This window comes from Macrobrachium nipponense, chromosome 5 (assembly GCF_015104395.2).
Source record: "Macrobrachium nipponense isolate FS-2020 chromosome 5, ASM1510439v2, whole genome shotgun sequence".
NCBI lineage: Eukaryota > Metazoa > Arthropoda > Malacostraca > Decapoda > Palaemonidae > Macrobrachium > Macrobrachium nipponense.
In genome coordinates, this window is record NC_061107.1 from 79919297 (window position 1) to 79934650 (window position 15354).

A 15354-nucleotide genomic window follows, 5' to 3' on the forward strand; every position below is an offset into this window, starting at 1 on the left:
AATACGAAAATTTTTATATTCTGCCAAAAATGGAAGCTAAGGACTTTGTAAGACAGTGCATTGTACATTGAATTTTCTTGTTTCAATGTACCATGTCTTTTGGAAGGGATCATTCAGTGACTGATGTCTCTAGCTGATATACATTTGACTTGATTTTTCAAGGATTCTATGATTTTATCAATGACTTAAATTAATTAAATAGAATAAAACAGTTTTGTCTCAGGATGTTAGGGTCTAATTTGTGTTTTAAGTCATAGATATAAATAAACAGATAACCATGATAAGGTTAAGAATGGTAATGATACGAATGATGTTAAGGATCTATGAAGACGGTAGAGAGAGAAAGAGAGAGTTAAGTAAAAGTGTATGGTTTCTACCTTTATATTGTACGTACTGATGTACAATATTTTATCTGTGAGAGAATGTACCAACATATACATGTTTTTTTTCTTGTATGACTGACATTTCACCAGAAATACACTCTCAATCAAAGTACTCATATTCAAAATGACTAACTAAATTCCATCTGTGTCTCATGCCAATGAGATTTGTTAAAACTCCTTCACATGGTAAGGTAGGATGGGTATTTAAACAAACCCAATTGTGAAATACAGTAGCAGGCTGTACTCATAAGTCGGTTATCCCATGTAGATACTGTGAATTACTGACTTTTATGAAGTTCTCTGGAACAACAGTTAAACTGTTTCCTTTATGGACAGATGCTACAATTTTCTAAATGTCATAATTTCTGTATGTCAATAACAGGAGTGTTTGAGTGATCTTTATGGGACTAATATTATTGGGAATGTGATTTTTTGTATTTACAAAATTCAGTGTTTTTGTTTCCGGCAGAAAGTATTATAAGTTGATTTACCATTCTAAACCTTTAAAAAAACCTAGTTCTGATAGATATTGCTTTGCTTATGATTGTCTCATTATTTTTTATGAAATGATCTTGTTGAAGATTTCTTGAATAGTATATTCAAGTCTTTGCATTTTTAAGTATTACTAGTACATCCTTCTTTAGATAACTTTGCTAAGTAAAAGTTTTGTTAGTACCATTAGTGAGGTTAGATTTTTGATTTGCAGTGCTTTGCATAATTGCTTAGCATGGTATGCTGTTAACAGTATCCTATAATCATGTGCTTTCAACTTCCCTCATGTGCTCCCAACCATCTATATTGCACGCCATGAACCAACTTTGAATTGTGGAAATAGGTATATGAAAGAACGTGAAGATTGGGAAGAAAGATTAAGAACAGAAGAACAAAGAGTTGTGGAAAAATCAGCAAGTCAGATTTCACGGCATGATGAAATAGTTCGGAGGCTAAACAGGTATTGGTAACAAGAGTTGAGTTTATTCCTAAAACTTGGGTTTGCAGTTAATTATTCTTAACATCACTTGGTTTATTGTTTTTCCATTGTAAAGATTGTATTAATATAATTTTGTGTGTTACAACCAGTGAAAGATATGTTAAATCAAAATAATTTCCTAAGTTTTGAGTGTAATTGATAATGAAGTCAGTGTAACTATGTATGTTACTATTAAAGTGTTTTGAATTTAAAAGTAATACTATAAAAACTTCTCTATGTTGCACTATCAAGGAGTATTTTCTACTGTAATTGGTCAGATTGCAGTACTACTTCATTTACCAGTCATTTTTTTTCTAAGAATTGGTTTAACTTTTTCCATAGGTGCTTGCAAGAGGCTGAGAAGCGGATTCAGGGTTTAGTTTTAGAGCTGGAAAATGAAAGGGCCAATACTAGCAGTCCCAAAAAGTTACACTCCGGATCAAAAGGAGAAACAGCCAGTAGTACAAGAGAGAAACAGGAGCTAACTACACAGGTAGTAGTCTACAGATTTCTGGTTGGAGCTCAAAGTATTTTTTAAAGCAACGTACCAGTCTCTTCAACTGTTCATGCTGTCTACAACTTTCTTATTTTACCTATAGCATATTGCCCAAAACAGTGTATGTAGTGTTAGGTATACAAAAATTGTCTTACTATCTGGTGATTACCCACTACATACATACTACAGGGAACCCTTTTCCAGCTCCTGTGATTGGTTTCTTTCCTGCAGTGTGTCAGCTTGCCAAGGAAAACGATGTTGTTCCATAGTGATTGAGGAACTTCACTGTAGTGAAGAATACTCAAAAAAGAAAGTCTTGGGACTTATTTAGGTTTTTAGAAAAATGCTAAGACTGCTTTGATAGTTAAAATGAAAGGTTTTAATTTGTAGAACATGAAAATTAATTTTTTTTCTTTCACAAGTTATTTTTTTGTAGAAAGGTTACATGTTTCCTCTTTCAGTACACAAGAATTTTATATCTAGAGTGAAATGTAAGGGGTACTTGATATATTTAAGGGTAATTTACGTGTCTGTTTTCAGTGTTTTTTGCTTTGAAATTGCTTTAAAGTTAAATTTATTTTGATTTCTTAACAGTATCTCACTTTCAGATTGAGCACCTAACAAATGAATTAAGCCGAATGCGAGACAATTTGAAGTCTGAGAAATCTGAGGTTTATAAGTGGAAGGACCTGGTAAAGGAGTTAAGATCTCTCTTAGATGGAAAGAATGAAGAGATTGAAAGGAAACGTGATGAGGTAAGAACTCCGCCAATGGTTTATATGTAGTTTTCTATTTAGAATTAATCTTTCATAGGTGTAGATTTTGTGCCATTGTATGATTATTGGTACTGTTACATGACTAGATAGCAGTCATATTAAAGTTGTAAATGTTTTATTGATAAAACCGTATTGTAGATAAATCATTTTACTTGTTTCTATGTAAACCATACAAACCTTTGTAAATAGCCATTATTCAATTTGACCCTAGGATCTTGTGATGTACTAAGTGTTATCCACAAGAATTTTGAAGTTGTAGGTCAGTTATCTATTCTTATTGGTGGTGAAAATATCAAGAGGTAAATGACAGCTCTGTTTTTTCAGCCCCTCGAGTGTTCCCCTGCTCAGAACACCGGACCCAAAACTATAGTGGTAGAGTTTTGTTTACTCTTTCCTGGTGCTTTAGTGCTGTTGGTTATGGTTATAACAAAATGTATTCTTATAGTTTTACAGGTTTAATAGTTATCAGCCCAAAATGTGCTTGGTATTAAACATGAAGTTCATACAACAACACATGACAGGGATACTGTACTGTTTCTTTAATAGGAATAATGAAGTTGTCATGTGCTAGGCCACTTATTGTTACTAATACAAAGCTGAAAGGTTAACTTGAGTATTTACCTGCTCAGAACTAATAGTTTGGTTTATTAAAATTTTGGGTATGAATTTAAAACATAATACATAATGCTAAACCAGTTTTACCTAAAGGATCCTCAAGTCCTGACATTGCTGATCTCTTTACGACATATGGATAATTGCATAAAATTCCTCTCTGGTTTTAACTGAAAGGCTGATGGAATAAGGAATCTCATGCTTTTTATCTAGCCAGACCCAACAAAAACACAAAAAGAAGAGGGCTTAATGCTAAAAGAAACAATAAACACTTTCCTTTTCCTCAAAGGGAAAAATGATAAGTCATAGAAAAGAGACTCTACATTTCTAAAGCTTATAAGATTACCAGTTTATTCCTAAATTTTTATTTATTTGTAGCACGTACTTATAAATTTCTGCTAAGCAGTTGATACTGGGCCTTGTGGTAGCTTGACAGTCATGGGTGTGGCGAGTAACTTTTAATATGATATGCACAGTAACCTGATGGGTCCAATTAATGATGGTTGTTAATATGTGGAGATGTCAAGCTTTTTTTTCTTTAACAAATCTTAAACTCCATTTTAGAAAGGAACTGCAGTAATCTTTTTATTATAATTTCACAGTATTTAGGAAGGCATTAAATAATGTATATGATTTATATTATTGGTTCGAATAGATTTTATATCTTTATATTTGTTAATGCTAAATTTATTAATTTTAATGAAAGGTTGTGCTAAGGACCACAAGGCAGTAAATAGTAGCCCTTTTCCAGTGTTAGAGAATTAGGATCTTATTATAGAGGACAGTTATAAAAATCAAAATTTCAAAGGGATACAATGTGGTTGCTTTAGCAGAATTAAAATTATCAAAACACAATTGCAATTGCTTAAAATGGTGTGTATGCAACTCTTACCTGATGAATTCATTATAATTTTTCAATTTGTTTTTTCTTTTCTGAAAATGATAATCAGCTCTTGGCATAATATTCTTGGATATATTAGTACTGTGTTTATTAGTTATGTACCTGAATTCTTTCTACTACATATTGAGAATTATAGTTCCAAGTCCACAGTGAAAGTACCATAAAGAATGTTGCATTCCTATTATTACATCCTGGATGTGAAGAAGGTTCAGAATAAAGACCATTGACCTTTTGCTGAAGAAAGAAACCGTTATAACAACAGACATTTTCCCCCTGGCAGTCAGATTAATTGATGATCATGGTTTTTGTGATTTAATCATAGGTTTGTGGTTAGTGGTGTAAAGATACAGAATTCATTGTATCAGATGTTTCAAATAATGTTGTTTTGGAAGTCTAGGAAGTAGTTTTTAAACTTTCAAAAATCATGTCAAAATCATGGAAAAGTTCTTGCTTTTGTATTAAAAAACCAGAAGGCTGAGAAATTTCCTATGCCACCAGATGCATTGTCGGTAATGTCAATAATTGCTTCTTGGGACTGGGTCTCATTTTGATGTTCGTTACTTGCAGTGTTGGTTAGGTTAAGGCTTGATAATTATAACTCCACATCAGAAGCTAATACAAGAGTTACAAAAAATATAAAATTTTTCATCATGAAACACCCCTTTTATTTAGGATAAAATAACCTGGTTTGCTTTGATATACTTTCATTGATGATTTTTCTTTAAAATTTGTTTATTTTTTAATGGACTATAATACTGGTGTTCTAAACAGTGTGAATTTGCTTACAGGTGGAAAGTCTACGGGAATCCCTAAAGGCTACACAAAAGGATCTTGATCACACTGCTGAAAGACTACGACAGGGCATTGAAGAAAATGAAAGTTTGTGCAGTAGGATACGGGAGTTAGAAAGAAATCTCCAAGAAAATGTAAGTTTTAAACTTATACAGGACCAAAATGTCATTTTTCATTGATGTCATTATTGTTTTATGCATAGATATAAATATGAGTTTCAGCTAATTAATAAATATATAAAATTTTCAAGTACAGTATCATTAGTGTAGTAACTGTAATATTGTACACTTAGTATGCTGTTCACCATTGTCTTTACTTTTGTTAACTTTTCATACTTCTTTTAATTTTTAAAAAAATACTTACAAGCTGCATGCAATGTGTGTGTGCTGCAGCTGTCTGCTGACTTAAATAAATAACAAATGCCTACTGGGGCACAAGAGTCACCTGTGATTTAGAGTTGCTACAGCAACACTCATCATAACCAAAACTGCTCCAATGAATGGAACTACAATCAGAATCACTCCATCTTCTTTATTTAAAGGTCCTTTGATGACCAATGACTTAACCAAATTCCCTTTGTGCGACAAGGACCCTTCATCCTTTCCAATCCCATTCTGATGACCAGAGCTGATCTAAGGCCAGTTTTGGACCAAAGTTGCATAAGCAGGGTTACTCTAGTGACTTGAGTCACAACCACAATTGCTCCAGTAATCACAGCTGTGACCAGAGTTGCTCCATCTTTCATGACCAGGACTGCTTTGATGACCAGAGCCACCAGAAAAACCTAAGGATGCTTTATACTGAAAGCAAGAGCATCACCACAGAAGTTGACAAGATTATGGAAGTCGAGGTGGCTAAAGTTAATAGCCATTCCAAGTTGGAGAACCTCTCCTTGGTCAGAGAAATTACTTGATGTTCTTGCATCTAAATTGGAGGCTAATACACTATCTAGGTAGTTGAATGTGATACCAGACATGGAAAATACCTTTGGATAGAGGTTTTTACCCATTTTTTTGTGTAACCTTCATAAGATAGTGTTCAACTTCTTTTTCTATTGTATTCTCAGAAGTCATTATTACCAGTTTCCAAATATACTAGACCAATTAGATCTATTTTTGCTACTATCGACTGGCATGGGTGACAGTCCTGTGCTCAAACTTTGTATGTGGCCTTGCAGCCAACATGAGACGAGAAATCAGTAAGAACAGTCATACTAAAAGTTCTGATCCAATCATATTTAGATGGATAATGCTACTACCACATCTACTGTTAGCTGCGAGTATGAATTCCAATCCCATAATTTTATTTATAGTAGAACTAAAACTTTTATATTTTAGGTTTTTGTCACATGCCCTTTTAAGTTTGGTGAAATATTCTTCAGGTAAAGTTTTCATTGTAAATTAATAGTGTTTTTTTAATCTGAAGGTACGTCGTGCTTCATCTACCCTATCAATATCCAGCAGTCGAGAACGATTTTCATCTAGGAAAAATCTTCCTCGCATTGATTCACTAAGTGATCTCACAAACTTTGACGTCTGCCTTGAACCAGAGTTACTAGACAAAGAACAGTGAGTTACAAGTCTTTTTTTCTAACTTTTCTATAAATTGGTGGTTTTTTTCTTTTTTCGCTCACAAGCTATGGTATCGTGGGAGAAATTGCAATTATATTTGAATTGTATTTATAATACAAAAACATTTGTTTAAAATTCAAAAACTTCTCCTGACAGGCTAATTGATGAATATAATGAAATAAGACTGAGATTTGAAAAGGCAGTAAATGAAATCAAGGCTTTAAAACGTGAGGTCAGAGAAATCCAAACACAGCAGGATGATATGGAGTTATCTAACCTCAAGTTAAAACAAGATCTGAAAGGTAGCGAAGGAGATTTTAATTCCCAGCTGAACCTTATGACATGTAGGATACAAGATTTGACAAATAAACTGACAAATTCTGAAAAACAGGTTAGTATGTAATGAATTTTGTATCTTTAATACTTGGGTGTTTACCTGTTAACTTACTTTCATAGAAACACTTTACTTTCCACTACATTTATTAGTTGCACTCTTTTATTTTGCTCAGTGAACTTAGAACGGTGGAAACCCTATCATTTAGTGTCTAGTATGTATTGAGTATAAATTTACTATTTATAATTATAATTGCTTTGGATCGTATAATCCACTTTATAAGTAAGGAATATCTTGAAATTTTTAGGCTGCTACATTAAGAGTGTGGCCTTATTTAGAAGTTTGTGTTTTTGTGGAGGGGGTAATGGTGTTAAACCTAGGGGATACTGTAATGCAGATGCAATAGCCAGATATTAAATTAACTTGATATTGTATAAGGCCTGTACTACTTTTATCAGTAATTATTATGATATGCATCTCTTGATATTACGTATATAAGGCATTACTACTATTAATTGTTATGATATGAACATCTCTACTGCAATTTACAATATACAAGCAGTCCCCGGTTATCAGCGGACTCATTTGTCAGCGATCCAGTTTTATGGGGCTTGTCTAGTACCGAAAATCTGTGATTTTCAGTGCCATATTGCACCAATTTCTGGTTATCGGCACCAGTAATAGAGTTATGGCGCTCGTACATACCTAACTGAGCTGCCATTAACCGGTTATCAGTGCCAAAATCCAGTTATCAGCACCATAAGTGCCAAAAATTTTTTATTTTTTGTTATTGGCGATTTTCGTCTATCTTCAAGCTGTCTGAACGGAACCCCCGCCAATAACCGGGGACTGTATGCACTGGTAAAAATAATAAAATCAAAATTTGAAGAAAGTTATGGTCATTAAGTGTTGAGTGTCGAACTTTATGGTTATATCAGTGAAGCAATACAATAGTTTTTCAATGTTCCCAGGTTAAAATTGATGTAATATTAAAAAATTTTTGTACTAGTGATGTATATTATATACTCATAAAAAGCCACTGATATTTTTAGTCCCCAATATTTACTTACCTAACCCACATAAATTATTTGTTTGTTCTGAAGAGGTAAAATTGCTTTAGTAGTGACTAAATTCTCACATTTCTCTTAAAAGATTTCCGCAATTTTTTAATCCTTTGTATTTGCACAGGTACGCTTATTGAAACAGAAGGTTAGTAGAGCAGAGAGTCGTGATCGGAGGCGGACACAGTCTTTGAAAGGACGGGAATCCTTTGCTTTATCCAGAGATATGGAAACAAAATTATCTCAGTTGGAAGCCAAAGTAGAACAGCTTTTAAGACCTGAAGCTGAGGGACCTGATGTAAGTGAATTAAATTACTAAAGTTCAATAGGTAATACTGTTTCCCTCCCCATAGTGAGTACTAATAACAGTGTACAGTATGTACCCTACATGGTCCTTAGCTGCATTGCTTTTTACTAAATACTTCTTATCCAATTCTCACCTGTCTGGCCATCTTCTTTATTATTTTGCTCCAGTTTTATGATCTCATTTAAAAGATTGAATCCTTCAGGTGAACCCAGTCTTGATATGTAGAGTTATTATATAGTGTTAATAAATAAATTACTTTGTAATAAATAACAATATATGAGTGAGTAAAAACATATCCATCTGATTAAGGTGGAAATATTTTCTGCCAAAACTGGTTTACTTTTGCAAACTTTTGTTATATAAGAGTTTGAACAGCAATCTAAAAGAGAGGTTACTAGAAAAGAATTGCAGATAAAGAAATTTTCAAATTTCAGGGTGATGCGGATCCAAAAGTCGCTGGCACGGCCAGTGAGAGTAAATCAACGAAACGATCCAAAAGTTTTGATGATTCTACAAAATCTTCCCGTCTTCGAAGAAAGTCACTTGATAGTCCAGCAAGTTCAGAAGCAATGAAGGCCATTGTTCGCTTAAATACTCTTGAATCTAAGGTATGCATGTCTTATGTATTCTCTTCTGGACCATTATGTATTTTTATGACATGCCAATTACTGTCATCTCAGGGCAAGTTCTATGGCACATAAAGGGCTGACTAAGAGTGTCAAGTACTCATTGGGATCAATGCCACCAGAAACTTGAGACAAGGGACCTCTGTGGCACTTTGATGCTCTCAAAAATGTATTTCATAATAACATTAAAATTTTTAGTTAAAAAATGAGGGCAGCTCTGTATGTGTGTGTGTGTGTGTGTGTGTTCCCCTTTGTGTTTACATAATGATTGAGCTTTAGCACATATATATATAGTGGTGCCTCGAGATACGAAATTAATCCATTCCGAGGCGCCCTTCATATCATGAGTTTTTCGTATCTTGGACCGCATTTTACATGTAAAATGGCTAATCCGTTCCAAGCCCTCCAAAAACACCCCAGTAAATTTCATAATAAAGCTAAATTGACCTATAAACTATGAAATACTACAACAATTTGGACCATTCAATACCTAACTTAATATGTACTGCTAATTACCTGTAAATAAAGTGTATTAGTGTACATGGTATACAAGAAATACTGTACGTATGTAGTAAAATGTGGAAGCTTACCTTTCGAGTGAGGCTATCTCCGAAAGTGGCGACAGAGGAGTACGACAAACGGCAGATACGTACGTACACTTAACTTTACGAAACATAAAAAATTTAAGGAAAACATACATAAACTAAACTTTACGAAACACATTAACAAACAAAACTGTAACCCTTAACTTTACAAAAAACTAAAATAAAAAATTTGTTGTCTTTTTTTATTTTTTATTTATTTTTACTTTTATATACTTTACGTAAATTTATATACTTTACGTAAATTTAATTTAATTTTTTTTTTCTTTCTTTTTTTTTTCAACTTCATCACCACTTTCAACTTTCTGTTTTTTAGTATCACTTGGTTCTTCCTTTTTGCTTACTCCTGCTAATACTAAAGGCCTCTTTAAAAAATAACTATCTAAGGAAGATTGCTTCTGCCTACTTTTCACAATGTTCCTGAAACGACTCAGGCAAGCCTCATCGAAGTGCGCAAGCATACGACCTATGTAAGCCTTTTCGGGGTATCTTTTTTCAACAAAGGATTGCACTTTATGAAAAGCAGCTAGAACATCCTTAATTTCTGCCGTTGTCATAGGGTCGTCCTCCTTCTCCTTGCCGCTGCTAGAGAACTCCTCTTGAATGACGCTATGTTGCATGGCCTCCAACTCCTTCAGGTCGTTGATGTCATCCTCGTCGACGACCAGCCCCATGGACTTGCCGAGTGCAACAATCTCGTCAAGATCTGGTTGCAAAACAGTTTCAGGATCGTCAACTGTTTCTGAATCTGCAGCACCAGCTTCACCCACGTCAAATCCCTCGAAGCCTCGGGCGGATACGGCATCAGGCCAGAGTTTCCTCCACGAGGAATTCAAGGTTCGCCTCGAAACCTCCTGCTAAGCTTGGTCAATGAGTCGGATGCATATGACGATGTCTAAATGCTCCTTCCAAAATTGACGCAAGGTGAAGTTTGTGGTATCGGTGATGTTGAAACATCTCTTGAAAAGATGTTTCATATACAGCTTCTTAAAGTTCGATATCACTTGCTGGTCCATGGGCTGGAGGAGAGGGGTGGTGTTAGGCGGAAGATAAAGAACCTTGATGAAGAAATACTCCGCTAGGATATCTTCCTCAAGGCCAGGAGGGAGGGCAGCGGCATTGTCCAACACCAGCAGACATTTCAGAGGGAGGCGCTTCTCTTCCAAGAATTTCTTCACATTCGGGCCGAAACACAGATTTACCCACTCTGTGAACAAAAGCCTCATTACCCAGGCTTTCGCATTAGCCCTCCACATCACTGGAAGCTTATCCTTAAGCACTTTGTGGGCCTTGAAGGCTCGAGGAGTCTCGGAATGATAGACCAGTAGGGGCTTCACCTTGCAATCCCCACTGGCGTTTGAACAAAGTGCAAGCGTAAGCCTGTCTTTCATAGGCTTATGCCCGGGTAGCTTCTTCTCTTCCTCTGTGATGTACGTCCGACGATGCATTTTTTTCCAAAAAAGGCCAGTTTCATCACAGTTGAAGACTTGCTGAGAACTGTAGCCTTCCTTGGTCATCTTCTCATCGAACGTCTTTTTAAAGGCTTTGGCCGCTTTCGTGTCCGAGCTGGCAGCCTTTCCCATGCCGCACCACCGAATGGATGCCAGTCCGTTTATGGAATTTCTCGAACCACCCATGCGAAGCCTTGAACTCTGGGGTTGGCGTTGATGTCCCTTCTCCTCTATCGTCTTCGGCCTGGGCAATCAAATCGCCGAAAATAGCGCTGGCCTTGTGGGAGATTGCCGTCTCCGTTATCGTATCGCCAGCGATTTCTTTGTCTTTTCTCCAGACAAGAAGAAGCCTTTCCATCTCGTCATGCATGTGGCTTCTCTTGCTGGACAAAATAGTGGCACCCTTGAAAGGTGGAGCTGCTTTGATGACATCCTTCTGCTTAAGGATGGTGCCTATTGTCGAAGGATTTCGGCCGTATTCCTTGGCGATCACACTCAATCGCTTACCAGCTCCATACTTCTTGATAATCTCCATCTTCGTCTCCCAAGAGAGCATCCTCTTCTTTCTGTGAATTTCAACTTTCTTGGGACCCATGACTACGTATATACTGTACGTAATTTATGTACGTATAAGTAGAGTAAAGTTCTCACACAACACGATAAAGTACATATACTACAACAAAATCACTAACGAATTTACGTTAATAAACGAAATCGTTAGAATGAATGAATACCGCGTGCGTACGATAACGATGCTGGGACGAGTGGCCGAGGCACGCTGCTACGTAGTAGATGCATGATGGGAAGGATGCTGACCAATAGCCAATAGGAGAGAAGGATCTCATGGTGGTGACTAGCATCAGGAACCATGCCTTGAGGGATGCTGGTAGTTCATGGATCATGCTGTTGTTTTGTTTACAAGTGTTACCCAGGCACGCATGCACATATTGCTTGCTTCTCACACTAGAAAGCATCAGCGACGCATCTCAGAAATTCCTTCGTCACTTTGTAATTTTTGCACCGTTTTATATTAGCCATTACATAGAGTTTTATATATGAAAATGTGCACAATTTCATGTAGAATACAAAAAAAAAAACAGCCCATGGTTGTAGCTTTTATCAGTTTTGAAATATTTTCATATAAATCATGATAACTGCCAAAATTTCAACCTTTGGTCAACTTTGACTCAATCGAAATGGTCAAAAAACGCAATTGTAAGCTAAAACTCTTACATTCTAGTAATATTCAATCATTTACCTTCATTTTGCAACAAATTGAAAGTCTCTAGCATATTTTGATTTATGGTGAATTTTTGAAAAAACTTTTTCCTTACGTCCGCGCGCGGTAACTGGGCCGAAAATCTCAGAAATTCTTTCGTCAGATTGTCGTAATGTTTGCACCGTTTTATTTAGCTGTTACATATAGTTTTATATATGAAAATGTGTGCAATTTCATGTAGAACACAAAAAAAAATAACTCAACATTGTAGCTTTTATCAGTTTTGAAATGTTTTCATATAAATCACGATGTGCCAAAAAAACGCAATTGTAAGCTAAAACTCTTACATTCTAGTAACATTCAATCGTTTACCTTTATTTTGCAAAAAACGGGAAGTCTCTAGCACAATATTTTGGTTTATGGTGAATTTTTGAAAAAAAACTTTTTCCTTACCTCTGCACGCAGTAACTGCTGAAAATCTCAGAATTTCTTTAGTCACCTTGTAATTTTCGCACCATTTTCTGTTAGGCATTACATAAAGTGTTATACATGGAAATGTGCGCAATTTCATGTAAAATACAACTAAAAATAACTCATGGTTGTAGCTTATACCAGTTTTGAAATATTTCCATATAAATCACGATAAGTGCCAAAATTTAAACTTACGGTCAATTTTGACTCGATCGAAATGGACAAAAAATGCAATTGTAAGCTAAAGTTCTTACATTCTAGTAACATTCAATCCTTTACCTTCATTTTGCAACAAATGAGAAGTCTCTAGCACAATATTTCGATTTATGGTGAATTTTTGAAAAAACTTTTTCCTTACCTCCGTGCGCAGGAACTCTGCTGAAAATCTCAGAATTTCTTTAGTCACCTTGTCGTAATTTTCGCACCATTTTCTATTAGGCCCTACATAAAGTGTTATACATGAAAATGTGTGCAATTTCATGTAGAGTACAACAAAAAATAACTCTTGGTTATAGCTTTTATCAGTTTTGAAATATTTTCATATAAATCATGATACATAGAAAAAATTTGACCTTCGGTCAACTTTAACTCAAAATTGTCAAAAACTGCAATTGTAAGCTAAAACACTTACAGTCTAGTAATATTCAATCAATTACCTTCATTGTGCAACAAAGGGGAAGTCTCTAGCACAATATTTTGATTTATGGTGAATTTTTGAAAAAAAAACTTGTTTTTACGTCCGCGCGTTACGAATTCATGCATCATTTTGTGATAATATTTTCTCTGTGTTGCTTTGATCATTTTACAATTTGTTATATACCAAAACCATCGCAATTTATTGTACAATACAACGAAAAAAATGAACTCATTAGCTTTAACCGTTTTGCTCACAGCGCGATTTGTATGCAATTATATATGAAATTTTTTTTTGTGCTGTCATATATTCAAATATTTATATATGATATATATTTTTTTTCCATTTCTGATGGTTGCATACTGAACTTCAGGCAATAACAAAAAAAGGAGCCAAAAATTAACTCTTAATCGTAAAAACTAAGCGTGTTGTGATTTTTTGAACAAAACTTTTTTTCCGCTTCATCGCTAACTCCCGAATACGACAGACACTTTGGTAAATAAAGGCTCGGCGTTTAAGGGTTAATATGAAATGATACATGTAATGAAAATTTTATGTATCGGGATAATACACACACACACTCTCTCTCTCAGCATCATTGACTTTAATCTTTTGATTAATCTTTTGAAATTAATATACGTATCAGTCATAAGATATGTTACCATTGTCGACTATGCAAAATTACAACCATGCAGTAAAATAAATGTAATTTCTTTAAGAAAGACTGAAAAGTACAGTACCTGATATGCAAATTGATGTGACTTGTGATTGATGGCCAGCATACAATTGTATTTTCAAGTGGATTGTACCTTGGCAACTTTTGGGTACACGTTGCAGTATTTATTTATTTTTTTGTTATTTTAATAATTATACATAAGCTACAATAGAAATTTTTTTTACATTTTGTTTTTAGTGCCTTAGAAAAACACTACTACTCTTCAAGAGGGGAGGGGAGTATATAAACAATTCTCCCCCTTCCTTCATGCTTATGCTCACCCATGTGCTGTTTTTACTGAGTAAAAAAATGTATTGAGCAGAGTACAAAAAAAAAAGAATGAATATAGGAAAAGACAGTACTATTATTAAACAAATATAGTAACAGAAAACATAAAAATGAAGAAAGAAAGGTTAATGATGTGTGAGCATTAAAGGGATTTTGACAAAGGAAAAATCTATTTCTGGGCGAATGACCTGTGTCGCCCAGTGAAATGTTCCTTTAGCACACATTTCTAAGGTATAAATATTGCTATAAATACCAGAGAAAAAAGCTATATGGTAATGCCAGAATATTCTGGCTCGCTCACCTTTATTTAAGGTGTTGGTATGGTATCTGGGGCGAGTGAAACCACTACCAGAGGTCTTCTGCCATTTAGTCTCTTCCTTTGTCAATTTCCTTTTCAAACTAGGCGCCATACCAGCGCCATCTACCACCCACTACCGCTACTACTAGCGCCTCGATAGCTATTCCTGAAAATAGCACCCAAGCTTGGGGCTATAGGGTGAGGAAGGGAGTGGTGGGTTCACTGGGCGACACAGGTCATTCACCCAGAAATAGATTTTTCCCTTTGTAAAATCCCTTTTCTGGGCTAAACCTGTGTCGCTCCGTGAAATAGTAACAGAGAATTGTTCCCCTAAGCTTGGATATACTCTGTATAAGACTACTGGAAGAGAGAAACTAACTAAGATAATTCTACCCTATTTAATAAATTGCTTAAATCTAAACAGATTTTAACAATATCTTAAGTCTAGGTCCTTACTCCAGTAAGTATATACTATTACAGCAAATAATTATTGGTAAGGCCTGTGTGATTACTATGTCAACAAGTAATACTATATATTTTACATGTATATGATTAGTAGTTAATTATAACCAGTACAAGAATGGTTCAATTATACAATCCAAGTGAAAAACCCTGAGATGAAGGCTAGAGACTGAGTGAGGCGGTTAGGAGAGAAAAGGAGCTAAAGTAGGACAAGGTCTATATGACTAGGTATGTCAACATGACTAGGCTGTGTTAGGGGAAACAATATTCCCCCACTGCTACTGCTGAATTATTTAAGGGCTTCCAAGGATATAAGGTATTGGTGATTAAATACTTGAATTCCATCTTATATACTTCTTTAAGGTCATCAAAGTTCATGTGGTGG

At 35.1% G+C, this 15354-nt stretch overlaps 1 protein-coding gene across 31 annotated transcripts in view; it reads left to right on the forward strand.

Annotated features, from left to right (window-relative positions):
* Window positions 1–15354, forward strand: part of LOC135215453 (protein outspread-like) — a 375595-nt gene that overhangs the window by 320167 nt on the left and 40074 nt on the right. For 25 of the 31 annotated variants that reach the window (XM_064250134.1, XM_064250136.1, XM_064250152.1 and 22 more), the window contains 9 exons: window positions 1219–1335; window positions 1696–1846; window positions 2458–2604; window positions 2950–2997; window positions 4927–5064; window positions 6356–6498; window positions 6658–6892; window positions 8024–8194; window positions 8638–8811. In XM_064250134.1, the coding sequence (XP_064106204.1) occupies window positions 1219–1335; window positions 1696–1846; window positions 2458–2604; window positions 2950–2997; window positions 4927–5064; window positions 6356–6498; window positions 6658–6892; window positions 8024–8194; window positions 8638–8811 (1324 nt within the window). The remainder of the gene's footprint in view (window positions 1–1218; window positions 1336–1695; window positions 1847–2457; window positions 2605–2949; window positions 2998–4926; window positions 5065–6355; window positions 6499–6657; window positions 6893–8023; window positions 8195–8637; window positions 8812–15354) is intronic. The other 6 variants (XM_064250141.1, XM_064250147.1, XM_064250159.1 and 3 more) reach the window with 2 other exon arrangements.